This window comes from Zosterops lateralis, assembly GCF_965231275.1.
Source record: "Zosterops lateralis genome assembly, chromosome: 1".
NCBI lineage: Eukaryota > Metazoa > Chordata > Aves > Passeriformes > Zosteropidae > Zosterops > Zosterops lateralis.
In genome coordinates, this window is record NC_139762.1 from 1,461,441 (window position 1) to 1,480,295 (window position 18,855).

An 18,855-nucleotide genomic window follows, 5' to 3' on the forward strand; every position below is an offset into this window, starting at 1 on the left:
CCAATTTCCCACCTAAATCTCCTTCTTTCAGCTTAAAAAGTGTGTCCTGTCCCTCCATCCCTTGTCCCCAGCCCCTCTCCAGCTCTCCTGGAGCCCCTTTAGGTACCCTCAGCTCTCCCTGGAGCTTCTCCTCTCCAGGGGAACATTCCCAGCTCTCCCAGATCTCCTGGATCAGGATTTCTGGATCTCTCCAGGTCTTTTCAGTGCTGAGGGAGGAGCTGGCTGAGCAGAGGGTTTGGGGTTTGCTGCTGTTGGAGGTTTGGTGGGTGTCAGTGTCTGATCTCAGCAGCTCAAAGGGGTCACTCAGAGCTGCTCTTTTCCCTTGGGATGGTCCCACATCAACAATCAGATCTTGGGAATATCATGGGAAGGTGTTTCCCATCCCCAGTGGGGCTGTGAGGAGCTCAGGGATGGTCCATGAGCAGATCTTGGCCACCAAAATCAGGATCACAAATCCATGGGATGTCTCCAGTCAGGAGGATCTGTTGGGATCACCCAACTCAACTCCCTGCTCCTCGTTGGTTTATCCCAAAGTGCCTTGGACAGCAGGGGATGCTGGTGGGACACTCTTCCATCACCACAAGATGATGTAGGACCCTGCAGCTCTGCCCAGAGCTCTTGGCCCAAAATCCCACCAAAATCCCGCCAAAATCCCACCAAAAATCCCACCAAAATCCCACCAAAAATCCCTCCAAAAATCCCTCCAAAATCCCACCAAAATCCCTCCAAAAATCCCTCCAAAATCCCACCAAAATCCCTCCAAAAATCCCTCCAAAAATCCCACCAAAAATCCCACCAAAATCTCACCAAAATCCCTCCAAAATACCACCAAAATTCCCACCAAAATCCCACCAGAATCCCACCCCAAATCCCACCAAAATCCCACCAAAAATCCCACCAAAAATCCCACCAAAAATCCCTCCAAAAATCCCTCCAAAATCCCACCAAAGTTCCTCCAAAATCCCTCCAGAATCCCTCCAAAATCCCTCCAAAATCCCACCAAAAATCCCACCAAAATTCCTCCAAAATTCCTCCAAAATTCCTCCAAAATCCCACCAAAATCCCACCAAAAATCCCACCAAAAATCCCTCCAAAATCCCTCCAAAATCCCACCAAAAATCCCTCCAAAAATCCCTCCAAAATCCCACCAAAAATCCCTCCAAAATTCCTCCAAAATCCCACCAAAACCCCACCAAAAATCCCTCCAAAAATCCCACCAAAAATCCCACCAAAATCCCGCCAAAATTCCTCCAAAATTCCTCCAAAAATCCTCCAAAAATCTCCAAAATCCCGCCAAAATTCCATCAAAAATCCCTCCAAAATCCCACCAAAAATCCCTCCAAAATCCCTCCAAAATCCCACCAAAAATCCCACCAAAATCCCACCAAAATCCCACCAAAACTCCACCAAAATTCCGCCAAAAATCCCTCCAAAATTTCACCAAAATCCCACCAAAATCCCACCAAAAATCCCACCAAAAGTCCCACCTAAATCCCACCCAAAATCCCACCAAAATTCCACCAAAAATCCCACCAAAATTTCACCAAAATCCCACCCAAAATCCCACCCAAAATCCCACCAAAAATCCCACCAAAAATCCCTCCAAAATCCCTCCAAAATTCCACCAAAATCCCACCAAAAATCCCACCAAAATCCCTCCAAAATTCCTCCAAAAATCCCTCCAAAATCCCACCAAAAATCCCTCCAAAATTCCTCCAAAATCCCACCAAAACCCCACCAAAAATCCCTCCAAAAATCCCACCAAAATCCCGCCAAAATTCCTCCAAAATTCCTCCAAAATCCCACCAAAATCCCACCAAAAATCCCTCCAAAAATCCCTCCAAAAATCCCACCAAAATCCCGCCAAAATTCCTCCAAAATTCCTCCAAAATTCCTCCAAAAATCCCTCCAAAAATCCCACCAAAAATCCCACCAAAATCCCACCAAAATTCCTCCAAAATCCCACCAAAAGTTCCACCAAAAATCCCACCAAAATCCCACCAAAATCCCACCAAAAATCCCTCCAAAAATCCCTCCAAAATTCCTCCAAAATTCCTCCAAAAATCCTCCAAAAATCTCCAAAATCCCACCAAAACCCCACCAAAAATCCCTCCAAAAATCCCTCCAAAAATCCCACCAAAATCCCGCCAAAATTCCTCCAAAATTCCTCCAAAATTCCTCCAAAATTCCTCCAAAAATCCCACCAAAAACCCATGAAAATCCCTCCAAAAATCCCACCAAAATCCCACCAAAATCCCTCCAAAATTCCTCCAAAATCCCACCAAAACCCCACCAAAATCTCACCAAAATTCCCACCAAAAATCCCACCAAAATCCCTCCAAAATCCCACCAAAAATCCCACCAAAAATCCCACCAAAAATCCATCAAAAAATCAAACACGCGGCAGAGGAAATATATGGAAAGCACCACAAAAATACCCATAAATTTCATTCAAGTGACTCTTTTTTGGGTGATTTATTGGAAATGTGGGATTGATGTGATTCTTGGCTGTTTTGGGGTGGTTTTGGGAGCAGCTGGAGCTCTGACCCTGCTCGTGTGGCTTTTCCCACAGGAGGTTTATCGCATCCCCAAGAAAAGCCAAGCAGAGAAGGAAAGCAGCGGTGAGTCCTCACCTCTTCCCATGTTTTCTTCTTCTTCTTCCCATCAAACTCCTTCATTTTCCCACCAAAAATCCCTCCAAAATCCCTCCAAAATCCCACTAAAAATCCCACCAAAATTCCACCAAAATCCCTCCAAAAATCCCTCCAAAAATCCCTCCTGGGAAAAACTCCTGGGAATCGGAAAAATAATCTCAGTGGTGGGTGAGGGGGAAAATGGGGCCCTAAAAGTGATAATGGAACAGCCTAGAATTAAAATCATGGAATTGGAAAAGCCCTCCAAGATTTGAGTCCAACCATCTCCCAGCACTGCCAAGGCCACCATTGATGTCCCCAAGTGTCACATCCACAGTTTTAAATCCCATCAGGGATGGAGATTCCACCCATGAGAAATATTCCCAACCTGAAACTCTCTTGGAAAACTTGAGGTTGTTTTTAAGAGAGAAGGGGAGGTCTTAATGTGTGAATAATAATAAAAATTCTATGATTGAGTCCAACCATCTCCCAGCACTGCCAAGGCCACCATTGATCCATTTCCCCAAGTGTCACATCCACAGTTTTAAATCCCATCAGGGATGGAGATTCCACCCCTGAGAAATATTCCCAACCTAAAACTCTCTTGGAAAACTTGAGGTTGTTTTTAAGAGAGAAGGGGAGGTCTTAATATGTGAATAATAATAATAAAAATTCTATGATTGAGTCCAACCATCTCCCAGCACTGCCAAGGCCACCATTGATGTCCCCAAGTGTCACATCCACAGTTTTAAATCCCATCAGGGGTGGAGATTCCACCCATGAGAAATATTCCCAACCTGAAACTCTCTTGGAAAACTTGAGGTTGTTTTTAAGAGAGAAGGGGAGGTCTTAATACATAAATAATAATAAAAATTATTTTTTTTTTTTTCTTTTTTTTTCCCCCTGTTTTCCCAACAGCTGGAAGAGAAACAGGAGGGCTCCGGGATCAACCCCCAACTCCCAAAAATCCCATCCTGAGCCGGGAACGGGATCCAGAGCGGCAGAGCCAGAGCAAGGAGAGGAAGAGACGCAGAGATTCCCTGTCCCCTCCTTCCTCAGCCTACGAGAGGGGGACAAAGAGGCCAGAGGACAGGCAAGTGCTGCCACATTTCAGGGATTTGCCACTTTCCTGGGTGAAATCTCCAGGAAAAAAAATGGTCCTGGAGATCTTTGGGATTGAGAAAGGGTTGGGGAAGGGAGTTTTTCTTTTTCCTGGTGGTGAAATTCAATCCTGGTGGGATTTGAGAGTTGGTGTTGGTGGTTTCTTCTCTGGGAATAAAACCTGCATCTCCATCTTCAGGAGTGTTTTGGGAATTAAGTGGGAAAGGAGGGAAACTCTGCAGGAATTTTCTGCACAGAAATGAGGGATTGTGGAATGGTTTGGGTTGGAAGGACCTTAAAACCCCATGGGGACACTTCAACTGTCCCCGGCTGCTCCAAGCCTTGTCCACCCTGGCCTGGGACACTCCAGGGATCCAGGAGAATCCAGGAATTCCAGGATTCCTTCCAAACTCATTCCCTTCTCCTACTCCACCTTTTCCCAAAGTCCTGGGAATTACTCTGAACTTCTACAAGAGGGAGCAATGCCCAAAACAGGATTTTTAACCCCAAAAAACTCCCTTGACTGGGTGATTATTCCCTAAAAATCCCTGTCAGGACAACAATCCAGGTAAGTGTGATCCCAGCATTTCCTTGGGAATTTTCCTTGAGCATGCAAATTCCTAATGAAGAGAAAGGAAAAAAATATTCCTTTCAATTCAGAGGGGCTGGAAATCCTGTTAAAGGCAGCAAAAAAACCATGGAATTTCCTTTGAAGGAGTCACTCCTCCGTTGTCCCTCTCAAAAGCCACTCCATAATTAGGGAACAATCGGTGCCGAGTCAGCCAGACGAGGAGACCAGTTGGAAACATCTGGATAGAAAAATACAGATGTAAATCTATCCCTCTGCAACCAGGCTGGAAACATCCCCAGGATTTAAATCCTGGATTTTTTTGGGGCTTGTTTTAAACAGAAAAAACGATTTTTTTGGGTGAGGAGTTGCTGCTCTGGCTCTTCCCCTTGTGCTGTGAATCCTAAATTCCTTCTCTGGGAATTCTCCCCTCTTTGTTACCCCAAGGATTTAATAAGGGAAAACAACCAAATAGGTGGAGAAATGAACATTAAAACTCTCAGTTCCCTTCTTCCCACTCCCTCCACGGCAGCTGCTTCACTTCCAAACTCTCCAGGCAGTGCCAGGAAAGATTTTAATTAAGGAAATCAAACCCCTCCTGGCAATGAGGTTCCCATTAAAGGATCCTGCAGCTCCTCTGGGAATGCCAGGAAACAGCCCCAGCAGATCTGTTGTGCTTTTGATATGTAAATGGATCCCAGGAAACACAGAATATATGGAGAATATCCTGCCTGCTTTGTAGAATCCATTCTATTAAGGCTGCAAAGCTTTTTTTTTTTTTTTTTCTTGTAATCCCTGTTTTACCACACTCGTAACGTCTGGAAATATCCGCCTTTGATCTGAAATTTTCCTCGGTTGGGCTTTGATCAAAGTCTTTAAGTTTTTGTTTTTATTTTTATTTTTTTTTTCCCTCCTCCTTTAATTCCCTGGAAAAATTCCTCCAGCTGCTGCGTGTTTTGGGATGAGAACTCTTAAGGAATTAAAAAAAATAAAAAAACCCATCCACACCATTATTTTTTGAAGCTGCGGTCTGGGAACGAGCAGAATTCCAAACAGGAATGTGCTGCTTGTGATTTCCCTTCTGTCTTTGCTGTGTCTGCAGCTCCCATCTGGGGGTTCTGGACTAGAGAAATGGAATTTTCTCACTCCAGCACTGGAATTTTTTTGGGGGGAGGAAGGTGCTGTGTTGTGAGTTGCTCCTGTTTGGGAGCCTCTTCCAAATTCCTCATTTCTCTTGCTTTGGGAAAAGTGTTTCCAGCAGAGTCTGTTTTGGGATATCCTGCAAATTGTGATTTTTCTCTGGGTTCTTTAGGAGATTTGTGTGTGGTTCCCTCCCTCCCTCCTTTCTCCAGGTGTCCCAGAGCAGATTCTCCAGACTTTCCTTTGGCCAATCCATTGGGATTTCTCATCCTCTGCCTCCCTGTGGATGAGCAGGAACAGTGGGTTCTGCTTGAATTTCTCTTGAGTTTTCCAGCTGTTTGACCAGCAGGTTTCTCTTGAGTTGGTCAAACTGCTGGGAAAAAACGAGAACAGTTTTTAGGAACCTCCTCATGGCTTTCCCTAAAAACGGGAAACCTAAAAACGGTTTTTTAGGAATTCACACTGTTGTTGAGCATTCCAGGTTTTCCACCGTCCCTTTTGCTGGCCCTGCAGCTCCCTGAGGACTCACAGCTGCTTTTTTTATCCACCCCCCGTCCCTCCTCTCCCAGGTACGACACCCCAGCCTCTTCCAAGAAGAAAGTCCGACCCAAAGACCGCAACAAGCTCTCCACGGAGGAACGCCGCAAACTCTTCGAGCAGGAAGTGGCTCAAAGAGAAGCCCAAAAACAACAACAACAGCTCCAAAACCTTGGCATGACCTCCCCTCTCCCCTACGACTCCATGGGCTATGGAACATCCCACCACAGTTTCATGGGTTACCCACCAGGTTACCCCATGCAGGCCTATGTGGATCCCAGCAACCCCAACGCGGGCAAAGTGCTGCTGCCCACGCCCAGCATGGACTCCATGTGCTCCCCTGCAGGATTCCCAGAGCATTCCCAAACTCTGGTGGGGCACACGGTGGAGCAGACAGCCCTGAGCGCTCCTCAACCCGTGCCCGTGGTGCAGCACGTGGCCACCACCATGGAGGTGACCACGCCGCAGTACGTGGCTCAAGGTGACACCGTGGTGCAGCACCAAGAAGCCACCGCTGCCGCCGCCGCCGCCGCCGCCACCAACGTGGCCGTGCTGCCCGTGGCTGCCGCAGCAGGGGCTGTGCAGAGCCAGAGTTATGGGGTGTGGGATTCCAGCCAGCAGCCCGTGGCTGTGCAGCAGCCCTATTCCCCAGCACAATCCCAAACTGCCATTTACTACCAGGGCCAGACGTGCCAGACCGTGTACGGAGTGACCTCGCCCTACTCGCAGACCACGCCGCCCATCGTGCAGGTAACACACGCACAACACCTGAATTACTCACTCTCTACTCATCACTCTGGTCAAAAACAGGAGTAGAAACACCACACAGACTCTCAGATTACTGAGAGCGATCTTTGCACTGTGAAATCTTGTTTTATAGACAGTTCTGATGTGTAGAAATGTTTCTGTGGATGGCAGGGAGAAGGAATTTTGCAGAGCTGAGATGTTCTAGAAACACGTGGGTTTATTATTACAAGGGTTGTGGGTAAAAAGGGCTTTGCCTTCAGCCACCAGCCTGGGCTGGAGCAAAGCCCTAAAGAGAGAAAGGGGAGAGAGAGAGAGAAGAGAGAGTAGGGGAAAAAATGGGGTAGGAACAGGGGGAAAGTGTGGGGAGAAAGCAGGAGCAAGAGAGGTGAGAGAGAGGAGAGGGGATGGGCCAAGAGGGTAAGAGAAGAGAGGAGGGTAAGAGAGCCAAGAAAAGAGAGTGATCACCTTGTTCCAATCCATTCTATCTCTTTTTGTGTTGAATATTCTAATTTACAGTGACCAACCGGCACGAGATACAAAACCTACAAACTTTGCCTGCAGCCTGTGAGAACTACATTACCATGTCATTTTATATTCTAAACTCTATAGACTCCTTTCTTCTGCATTTGTTCCCTGATGCCTTTGCAGGGTGGAAAGGCAACATTCTTGGGTCCTTTTGTTTTCCTGTCTTTCAACCCATCTTTGGCTCATCACTGTTTTCCTGCCTGCCATGCTCACATCTCAAAACTGGCTTTCATTTCTATTTCACTCACAGGTTTTACATCTGCAGTATTTCTTACCATAAGATCATATTCATAAGTCCTTCCTGTCCCATCTTTCCCAACACTGATGGAGTAAAACTTGATTCTCAAATTATTATAAATTTGCATTTAAAAGGCTGTCAGGCAAAGATTTTGGGAATAGGTGTAGCAGTTCTTTACTAGGGATATTAAAAATATAAATGCTGTAGTACAAAAGAATAAGCAAACATGGAATCCTAGAAACCCTGACAGAGTTAGAAATACAACCTGACACTCTGTTTTTGGTGGGAACAGCCCAAAGTCAGCCCTCCTGGAGTGTCAGGTGTGTCCTGTTGGGAGCAGAGATGATCCTGCAGAGAAAAAGGGTCCAGAGATGGGTCTGGTCATCCTTTGGGAACACCAGAGTGCCTGGGGACACTTGTGGCTCCTTTTTATCCCAGTGGAAATGGTTTGGCTCCTCCTCACTGGGTGGAGCATCTCACAATGGGATGATGTCATGTGTGATGTCATTGGTGAGATTTAATGGCCCATTAACAGCAGATGATGAACACTGGGATGATGAACTTTAATGGCCCATTAACAGAAGATAAGGGACACTGAAATGATGTAATGTGTGATGTCATTGGTGAGATTAATTGCCCTTTAACAGGAGATAAGGAACAGTGGGATGATTTAATGTGTGATGTCATTGGTGAGCTTTAATTGCCATTAACAGGAGATAAGGAACACTGTGGGATGTCATTGGTGAGATTTAATTGCCCATTAACAGGAGATAAGGAACACTGGGGTGATGTAATGTGTGATGTCATTGGTGAGCTTTAATTGCTCATTAACAGGAGATGAGGAACACTGGGATGATGAACTTTAATTGCCCATTAACAGGAGATAATGAACACTGGGATGATGAAATGTGTGATGTCACTGATGAGCTTTAATGGCCCATTAATAGGAGATAATGAACACTGGGATGATGTCACTGTGATGTCATTGGTGAGCTTTAATTGCTCATTAACAGGAGATAAGAAACACTGGGATAATGAACTTTAATTGCCCATTAACAGGACATGATGAACACTGGGATGATGTCATGTGTGATGTCATTGGTGAGCTTTAATTGCTAATTAACAAGAGATGAGGAACATTGGGATGATTTAATGTGTGATGTCATTGGTGATCTTTAATTGCCCATTAACAGAAGATATTCCCATTGGGGTAGTGGAAGGGTGAACAGAGATAAGAAACAATGCCCCACCCAGTTTTAACAGCTGCCTTGTTATCAGAAAGGCATCACCCCCTCTCTCCTGGAGTTAAAACAGATAAAGAAAAAAAAAACACTTCCCAAACAGGTTTCAACAGATGGAATAGAATAAATTTCTTTTTGGTTATAAAAACCTAAGACAAACACCCACAGAGCCAGCTGGGAAAAACACCTGAGTTACTCACTCTGTACTCATCACTCTGATTAGGAACAGGAATAGAAACAACACACAGACTCTCAGGTTTGTTATTAGCGAGTGAGAGTGATCTTTACTCTTTAAAATCTTCTTTTATAGACAGTTCTGATGGAGTAAAACTTCATTGGGCAGCAAACCAACACATCAGCATCACTGCAGAGTTAGGAACAACACCCCTCAATCGTTCCTAAGTGAACAACAGGGAGACAAACAACACCTGTAAAAAGTTGTTTTACTTTCTCCAAGGAAAAAGTAAAATTTTTAAATTCTTCCTTCCAATTTTTCAGGCCACAATATCTCAGTGTGAGGAATCTGTGTGATTGAGTTTCCCACAGAAAATGCTGCCTGATTTCTCACATTCAGCATCCACATGTATTTCTCTTGTTTTGGAGCATCTTCTCAGGGAACTTGCTGCCCAAGAGCAGGAGAAAAGCACATTTTCCATAAATTAGAGACTCGTGGAATCCTGGAATGAGTGGGGTTGGAAGGAACCTTCAGTTCCACCCCTTGCCATGGCAGGGACAGCTTTTGTTATCCCAAATTGCTCCAAGCCCTGTCCAAACCTGGCCTTGGACATTCCAAGGGATGGGGAATATTGAGAATATCCAGGGATGAGGAATATTGAGAATATCCAGGGATGGAAGATATTGAGAACTTCCAGGGATGGGGGATATTGAGAATATCCAGGGATGAGGAATATTGAGAATATCCAGGGATGAGGAATATTGAGAATATCCAGGGATGGGGAATATTGAGAATATCCAGGGATGGAAGATATTGAGAACTTCCAGGGATGAGGAATATTGAGAATATCCAGGGATGAGGAATATTGAGAATATCCAGGGATGGAAGATATTGAGAACTTCCAGGGATGGGGGATATTGAGAATATCCAGGGATGAGGAATATTGAGAATATCCAGGGATGGGGAATATTGAGAATATCCAGGGATGGAAGATATTGAGAACTTCCAGGGATGGGGGATATTGAGAATATCCAGGGATGAGGAATATTGAGAATATCCAGGGATGGAAGATATTGAGAATATCCAGGGATGGGGGATATTGAGAATATCCAGGGATGGGGAATATTGAGAATATCCAGGGATGAGGAATATTGAGAATATCCAGGGATGGGGAATATTGAGAATATCCAGGGATGAGGAATATTGAGAATATCCAGGGATGGGGAATATTGAGAATATCCAGGGATGTGGAAATTTGAGAACATCCAGGGATGGGGAATATTGAGAATATCCAGAGATGGAGGGATATTGAGAATATCCAGGGATGGGGAATATTGAGAATATCCAGGGATGAGGAATATTGAGAATATCCAGGGATGGGGAATATTGAGAATATCCAGGGATGGGGAATATTGAGAATATCCAGGGATGAGGAATATTGAGAATATCCAGGGATGGGGAATATTGAGAATATCCAGGGATGGAGGGATATTGAGAACATCCAGGGATGGGGAATATTGAGAATATCCAGGGATGGAGGATATTTAGAACATCCAGGGATAAGGGATATTGAGAATATCCAGGAGTGATGATTCCATAGTTTTCAGGGCCAATCAGGAATTTGCAACTTGCAGGAATATTTTTGGGGTTTTTTTGACTGTTGAAGGGAGGAGATTTGTTGATAAAAGCTGAGTAAATGAATAAAACGTGGATGTGGCAGCTCAACCTCCACTGGGTTTTGGAAGTAGAGTGTGGAGCTACAAGAATTAATTATATTACAAAAGTTTAAAGGTAACATTAGGGAAGGAATTCCTGGCTGGGAGGATGGGAAGGGTGTGGGATGGAATTCCCAGAAAAGCTGCCCCTGGATCCCTGGAGATGTCCAAGGCCAGGTTGGACAGGGCTTGGAGCAGCCTGGGATGGTGGAAGCTGCTCTCCTGCATTTTTTGGGGGGAGAAGCAGCTCTGAATGTGATTCCCTGTTGCAGAGCTATGCCCAGCCAGGCCTGCAGTACATCCAGGGCCAGCAGATCTACACGGCTCATCCCCAGGGGGTCATCGTGCAGCCCCCCACGGCCGTCACCACCATCGTGGCCACGGGGCAGCCACAGCCCATCCAGCAGGTCGGGATACGGAGGGAGGGAGGGAGGGAGGGATGAGTGGAGGGATAGATGGATAGATGGGAGGAGGGATGGATGGATGGATGGATGGATGGATGGATGGATGGATGGATGGATGGAGGGATGGATGGAGGGATGGATGGAGGGATGGACAGATGGAGAGCTGGAGGAATGGTTGGATGGATGATGGAGGGATGGACTGATGGATGGAGGGAGGGATGATGGGTGGAGGAATGGAGGGAGAGATGGATGGATGGATGGAACGATGGACCGATGGAGGGCTGGATGAATGGTTGGATGATGGATGATGGATGGATGGGTGGGTGGGTGATGGAGGGAGGGAGGGAGGGATGGATGGATGGATGGATGGATGGATGGATGGATGGATGGAGAGAAAGATGGATGGATGGAGGGATGGATGGATGAACGGATGGAGAACTGGAGGAATGGTTGGATGGATGATGGATAATGGATGGATGGAAGGAGGGATGGAGAGATGAGTGGAGGGATGGATGATGGATGGAGGATGGATGGATGGACAGATGGAGAACTGGAGGAATGGTTGGATGGATGATGGATAATGGATGGATGGATGTAGGGAGGGATGGACGGATGGAGGGATGGAAGGAGGGAGGGAGGGATGGAGGGATGGATGATGGATGGGTGGAGGAATGGAGAGATGGATAGAGGGAGGAAGGGATGGATGGACGGATGGAGGGATGAGAGGAGGGATGGATGATGGATGGATGATGGGTGGAGGAATGGAGGGAGAGATGGATGGATGGATGGATGGATGGATGGATGGACAGATAGATGGATGGAGGAATGGAGGGGTGGGTAGAGGGAGGAAGGGATGGATGGAGAGATGGATGGGTGGATGGAGGGAGGGAGAGATGGATGGATGGATAGAGGGTGGATGGATGGACGGATGGAGAACTGGAGGAACGGTTGGATGGATGATGGTTCATGGAGGGAGGGATGGAGAAATGAGTGGAGGGATGGATGGAGGAAGGGAGGGGTGGATGTAGGGGGGGGATGGAGGGATAGATGGGAGGAGGGAGGGAGGGAGAGATGGATGGATGGAGGGCTGGATAGATGGATGGAGGAATAGTTGGATGGATAATGGATGGATGTAGGGACGGATGGATGGATGGATGGATGGATGGATAGGGGATGGAGGGATAGAGGAATGGAAGGATGGACAGATGGATGATGGGTGGAGGAATGGAGGGATGGATGGATGGATGGATGGATGGATGGATGGATGGATGGAGGGATGGATGGAGGGATGGATGGATGGATGGAGGGATGGATGGAGGGATGGATGGAGGGATGGATGGAGGGATGGATGGAGGGATGGAGGGATGGATGGAGGGATGGATGGAGGGATGGATGGATGGATGGAGGGATGGATGGAGGGATGGATGGAGGGATGGATGGATGGAGGGATGGATGATGGCTGGCTGGCTGGATGGATGGATGGAGGGATGGATGGATGGATGGCTGGATGGATGGATGTGGAGGGTTTTCCCATGAGATAAAGAGCTGCCAGGGCACCCTCACACCTTTCTCTCCACCCTTCCCTGCCATTTGCAGCCAGAGCTGGTGGTCACCAACAACCTCCTGGATCTGCCTCCACCTTCCCCTCCCAAACCCAAAACCATCGTCCTCCCTCCCAACTGGAAAACGGCCCGGGATCCCGAGGGGAAGATCTACTACTACCACGTGATCACCAGGTGGGTGTGGACGTGGCTGACCCCTGTCCCCAAGTGTCACCTCCCCAGGGCTCTGAGGTCCCTCTGAGATGGGCACTCCACCCCATTGTCCAGGGACAACCCTTTCCCTGAAGGATTTTTCCCAATATCCACCCTGGCACAACTTGAGGCCGTTCCCTCTTGTCCTGTTGCTTGTTTTTTGGGAGAAGAGCCCATCTCTCACCTCCATAGGAAGAAACAAAATTTTCCCAACGTTTTTCCTACACTTTTCCCTCAGTTTTGGAAAAAAACAGGTTTTGGATCAAACCCTATGAATTTACCTGGAAATTAAAATGAATTTTAAGCTTCTAAAAAGAACTTGATTTTAAATTTCCAGCTCCATTGGAAGTGTGAATGGGGATCCACCTCTGAAGGGATAAGCAAAAATATTTTCTTCCCATTTTCTTCCATTTCCTCCTGTCAGTTTTTATTCCTGGCCCACATTTCCCTGTTATCCATGAACTTTTTCCATCTCCCTTTTGGATTCCTCCCTCCTCCCTGGCACACAGCAGAGCAGGAAACCTCCAAACACCTGGAATTCAAACTAATGGAGCAGGAATTGGTTAATTGTGATATTTTCACATTCCCACTTTTCCACACTGGGAATTCCATCCCATGATGAACATCCCTCCATCCCACAATCCCACCACGGTAGAAAACAATGCAGAATCTTTTTTTTTTTTTTTTCTTTTTTTTTCTTTTTTTTTCTTTCTTTTTTTTTTTCTTCTCTTTTCTTTTTTTCTTTTTTTTTTCTTTTTTTTCTTTTTTTTTCTTCTCTTTTCTTTTTTTCTTTTTTTTTTCTTTTTTTTCTTTTTTTTTCTTCTCTTTTCTTTTTTTCTTTTTTTTTCTTTTTTTTCTTTTTTTTTTTCTTCTTCCTGCTTGATTTTAACCTTCTCCAACTTAAAAAATCCCCAAACTCAGACGAATCCATGAATTCCACCTGCCAGAAATTCCAACAACCAACAGAACCGGGATGTCCCAATTGATGGAATAACCCCATGAACACATCCCAGTTTTCTCCCAGGAGGTGACAATGATTTGTTTTCCCTTTTCCAGACAAACCCAGTGGGATCCTCCCACCTGGGACAGCCCTGGGGACGAGGCCAGCCTGGAGCACGAGGCCGAGATGGACCTGGGGACCCCCACGTACGACGAGAACCCCATGAAGGTGAGAGGGGGGACAAATCTTTGGGATGGATGGGAGGTCATTGAGGAGCTGGGAGGTGACAGAGGGACAAAAAAATGACCCTTTGGAGCACCCTGGTTGTTCTAAACCCACTCAAGGCTTGGCTTTTCCTCCAGCTCGTGTGGACATGACACTTCCCTGGAGTTCACCCCTGAATTCCAACCTGAAAAATGGGAATGAGGGGGAATAATAGTGAAAAAACATAAATTTAGGATGTTCCTCAAGAGCCTTTTTCACATCTTTTTGATTCCTTAAAAATCAGCAGGAAGGGCTGGGACACTGGGCTGGATTCTGAAGGTTTTGCATCCTTTTAGCTGGAAAAAATTTGGATTTGGGATGATTTTGTCTCTGCCCATGGAAAGGTTGGTGTCAGTGGAGCAGATCTCAGCTGCTGGAAAAAATAATCCCAATCAGGCTCTTCAGGGTTTTCACAAAATTTGGCTTCTCCAAATCCCATCCCAGGCTGGTTTTCCCCCCATTTTATCTTTGGGATGGATGGGAGGTCATTGAGGAGCTGGGAGGTGACAGAGGGACAAAAAAATGACCCTTTGGAACACCCTGGTTGTTCTAAACCCACTCAAGGCTTGGCTTTTCCTCCAGCTCGTGTGGACATGACACTTCCCTGGAGTTCACCCCTGAATTCCAACCTGAAAAATGGGAATGAGGGGGAATAACATTGAAAAAACATAAATTTAGGATGTTCCTCAAAAGCCTTTCCCACATTTTTCTGATTTTTTTAAAAATAGCCCAGCAGGAAGGGCTGGGACTCTGGGCTGGATTCTGAAGGTTTTGCATCCATTCCCTAAAAATCACCCTTGAAATCCTATTTTTCCCTTGGAAAACTGTTTTCCTGAGGGAATGGCCCAGCAGGGGGACTCTGGGATGGATTCTGAAGGTTTTGCATCTTTTTAGCTGGAAAAATTTTGGATTTGGGATGAATTTTTTCTGTGCCCATGGAAAGGTTGGTGTCAGTGGAGCAGATCTCAGCTGCTGGAAAAAATAATCCCAATCAGGATCCTCAGGGTTTTCACAAAATTTGGCTTCTCCAAATCCCATCCCAGGCTGGTTTTCCCCCCATTTTATCTTTGGGATGGATGGGAGGTCATTGAGGAGCTGGGAGGTGACAGAGGGACAAAAAAATGACCCTTTGGAGCACCCTGGTTGTTCTAAACCCACTCAAGGCTTGGCTTTTCCTCCAGAACATGTGGACATGACACTTTCCTGGAGTTCACCCCTGAATTCCAACCTGAAAAATGGGAATGAGGGGGAATAATAGTGAAAAAAGATAAATTTAGGATGTTCCCAAAAAGCCTTTCCCACATTTTTCTGATTTTTTTAAAAAATAGCCCAGCAGGAAGGGCTGGGACACTGGGCTGGATTCTGAAGGTTTTGCATCCTTTTAGCTGGAAAAAATTTGGATTTGGGATGATTTTGTCTGTGCCCATGGAAAGGTTGGTGTCAGTGGAGCAGATCTCAGCTGCTGGAAAAAATAATCCCAATCAGGATCCTCAGGGTTTTCACAAAATTTGGCTTCTCCAAATCCCATCCCAGGCTGGTTTTCCCCCCATTTTATCTTTGGGATGGATGGGAGGTCATTGAGGAGCTGGGAGGTGACAGAGGGACAAAAAAATGACCCTTTAGAACACCCTGGTTGTTCTAAACCCACTCAAGGCTTGACTTTTCCTCCAGCTCGTGTGGACGTGACACTTCCCTGGAGTTCACCCCTGAATTCCAACCTGAAAAATGGGAATGAGGGGGAATAATAGTGAAAAAAGATAAATTTAGGATGTTCCTCAAAAGCCTTTCCCACATTTTTCTGATTTTTTTAAAAAATAGCCCAGCAGGAAGGGCTGGGACACTGGGCTGGATTCTGAAGGTTTTGCATCCATTCCCTAAAAATCACCCTTGAAATCCTATTTTTCCCTTGGAAAACTGTTTTCCTGAGGGAATGGCCCAGCAGGGGGACTCTGGGATGGATTCTGAAGGTTTTGCATCCTTTTAGCTGGAAAAAAATTTGGATTTGGGATGATTTTGTCTGTGCCCATGGAAAGGTTGGTGTCAGTGGAGCAGATCTCAGCTGCTGGAAAAAATAATCCCAAAATTTGGCTTCTCCATCCCATCCCAGGCTGGTTTTCCCCCCATTTTATCTTTGGGATGGATGGGAGGTCATTGAGGAGCTGGGAGGTGACAGAGGGACAAAAAAATGACCCTTTAGAACACCCTGGTTGTTCTAAACCCACTCAAGGCTTGACTTTTCCTCCAGCTCGTGTGGACATGACACTTCCCTGGAGTTCACCCCTGAATTCCAACCTGAAAAATGGGAATGAGGGGGAATAACATTGAAAAAACATAAATTTAGGATGTTCCCAAAAAGCTTTTCCCACATTTTTCTGATTTTTTAAAAAATAGCCCAGCAGGAAGGGCTGGGACACTGGGCTGGATGCTGAAGGTTTTGCATCCATTCCCTAAAAATCACCCTTGAAATCCCATTTTTCCCTTGGAAAACTGTTTTCCTGAGGGAATGGCCCAGCAGGGGGACTCTGGGATGGATTCTGAAGGTTTTGCATCTTTTTAGCTGGAAAAAATTTGGATTTGGGATGAATTTTTCTGTGCCCGTGGAAAGGTTGGTGTCAGTGGAGCAGATCTCAGCTGCTGGAAAAAATAATCCCAAAATTTGGCTTCTCCATCCCATCCCAGGCTGGTTTTCCCCCCTTTTTTTTTTTTTTTTTTTTTTTTTTTTTTTTTTTTTTTTTTGTGGCTTTTCCATTCCCAATCTCCTCCAGAGGCTGGAAAACAGGGAAAACCCCATTTTGGGGACTGTCCTGTGTTAGTTTTCCTTGGATTATGGGATTTTCACTTCAGAGGGGTGAGGAAGAAAAGTCTTGATAAGGAGGTTTTGATATTAAAATAAAATTAAAAACTAAATTTTAGCCGAAAATTAGGAAGAATTCTCCAAGGAGAAATTGGCACAAGGAGGGGCTTGGAAATGGAGTTTTTATTTCTGCTCCTCATCTTTGCCTGACAGTTTTGACGTAGATTTTTTTTTTTGCCCTCATCCCACATGGAGAGGGGTTGGATGGGGAAGGGTTTGGGGATGGAGAAGGGAATTGGTGGAGGAGGATTTTGGGGTGGAGAAGGGACTGGCAGAGGAAAATTTGGGGATGGAAAAGGGTTTGGTGGAGAAGGGATTCATCATGGAGAAGGATTTGGGGTGGAGAAGGGATTGGTTGTGGAAGAGAGTTCAGTGATGGAGAAGGATTTTGAAGGTGGAGAAGGATTTCATGGTGGGAAAGGGATTGGGGATGGAGAAGGAATTTGGGGTGGAGAAAGATTTGGGGATGAAGAAGGGTTTGGGAATGATAAGGGATTTGGGAAGGTTTGGGAATGAGGAAGGGTTTGGGAAGAATTTGAGAATGATGAGGGCTTTGGGAAGGTTTGGGAATGAGGAGGGATTTGGGAATGACCAGAAGTTTGGGAAGGTTTGGGAAGTTTGGGGAATGATGAGGGATTTGGGAAGAGTTTGGGAAGATGAGGGGCTTGTGAATGATGAGAGGTTTGGGAAGATGAGGGGCTTGGAATGATGAAGGGTTTGGGAAGGTTTGGGAATGAGGAGTTTGGAAATGACGAGGGGTTTGGGAAGTTTTGGAATGAGAAAGGGCTTGGGAATGACGAAGGATTTGGGAATGATGAGAGGTTTGGGAAGGTTTGGGAATGATGGGGGTTTGGACCTGGAAGTTTGGGAATGAGGAGGGGTTTGGGAAGTTTGGGAATGACGAGGGGTTTGGAAATGATGGGGAGTTTGGGAAGGTTTGAGAATGATGGGTTTGGGAATGATGGGGGTTTGGACCTGGAAGTTTGGGAATGAGGAGGGATTTGGGAAGGTTTGGGAACGAGGAGGGGTTTGGGAAGTTTGGGAATGAGGAGGGGTTTGGGAATGATGGGGGTTTGGGAAATTTGGAAATGATGAGAGGTTTTAGGAAGGTTTGGGAATGCAGAAGGATTTGGAAATGACAAGGAGTTTGGGAAGGGTTTGGAAAGGTTTGGAAATGATGGGGGTTTGGGAAGTTTGGGAATGAGGAGGGGTTTGGGAAGGAAGAGTTTGGGAAAGTTTGGGAATGATGGAGAGTTTGGGAATGATGGGGGTTTGGGAAATTTGGAAATGATGAGAGGTTTTAGGAAGGTTTGGGAATGCAGAAGGATTTGGGAATGACAAGGAGTTTGGGGTTTGGGAAGGTTTGGGAATGATGGGGGCTTTGGGAATGATGAGGAGTTTTGGAAGGTTTGGGAAGTTTGTGAATGTGGAAGGATTTGAGAATGACAAGGAGTTTGGGAAGGGTTTGGGAATGAGGAGAGAGTTTGGGAAATTTAGGAATGAGGAGGGGTTTGGGAATGATGGGGAGTTTGGGAAGATTTGTGAATGACGAGGAGTTTGGGAAGGTTTGGGAATGAGGAGGGGTCTGTGAGGTTTAGGAATGAGGAGGGGTTTGGGAAGTTTGGGAATGAGGAGGGAGTTGGGAATGAGGAGGGAGTTTGGGAAGGTTTAGGAATGAGGAGGGAGTTTGGGAATGATGGGGGTTTGGGGAGTTTGGGAATGATGGGGGTTTGGGAAGTTTGGGAATGAGGAGGGGTTTGGGAAGTTTGGGAATGAGGAGGGGTTTGGGATCAGTTTGGGAATGAGGAGGGGTTTGGGAATGAGGAGGGCTTTGGAAGATTTTGGGAATGAGGAGGAGTTTGGGAAGTTTTGGGAACGAGGAGGGGTTTGGGATCAGTTTGGGGATGATGGGGGTTTGGGAATGAGGAGGGGATTGAGAAGGGTTTGGGAATGAGGAGAGGTTTGGGATCAGTTTGGGAATGAGGAGGAGTTTGGGAAGGTTTGTGAATGATGAGTTTG

General features: G+C 46.0%; 1 protein-coding gene across 1 annotated transcript in view; it reads left to right on the top strand.

Moving 5' to 3' along the window:
* Window positions 1-18,855, top strand: part of SETD2 (SET domain containing 2, histone lysine methyltransferase) — a 78,282-nt gene that overhangs the window by 52,862 nt on the left and 6,565 nt on the right. Inside the window, 6 exon segments of the mRNA XM_083877527.1 lie at window positions 2,573-2,621; window positions 3,552-3,726; window positions 6,012-6,729; window positions 10,893-11,027; window positions 12,621-12,760; window positions 13,835-13,946. Of these exon segments, the coding sequence (XP_083733653.1) occupies window positions 2,573-2,621; window positions 3,552-3,726; window positions 6,012-6,729; window positions 10,893-11,027; window positions 12,621-12,760; window positions 13,835-13,946 (1,329 nt within the window).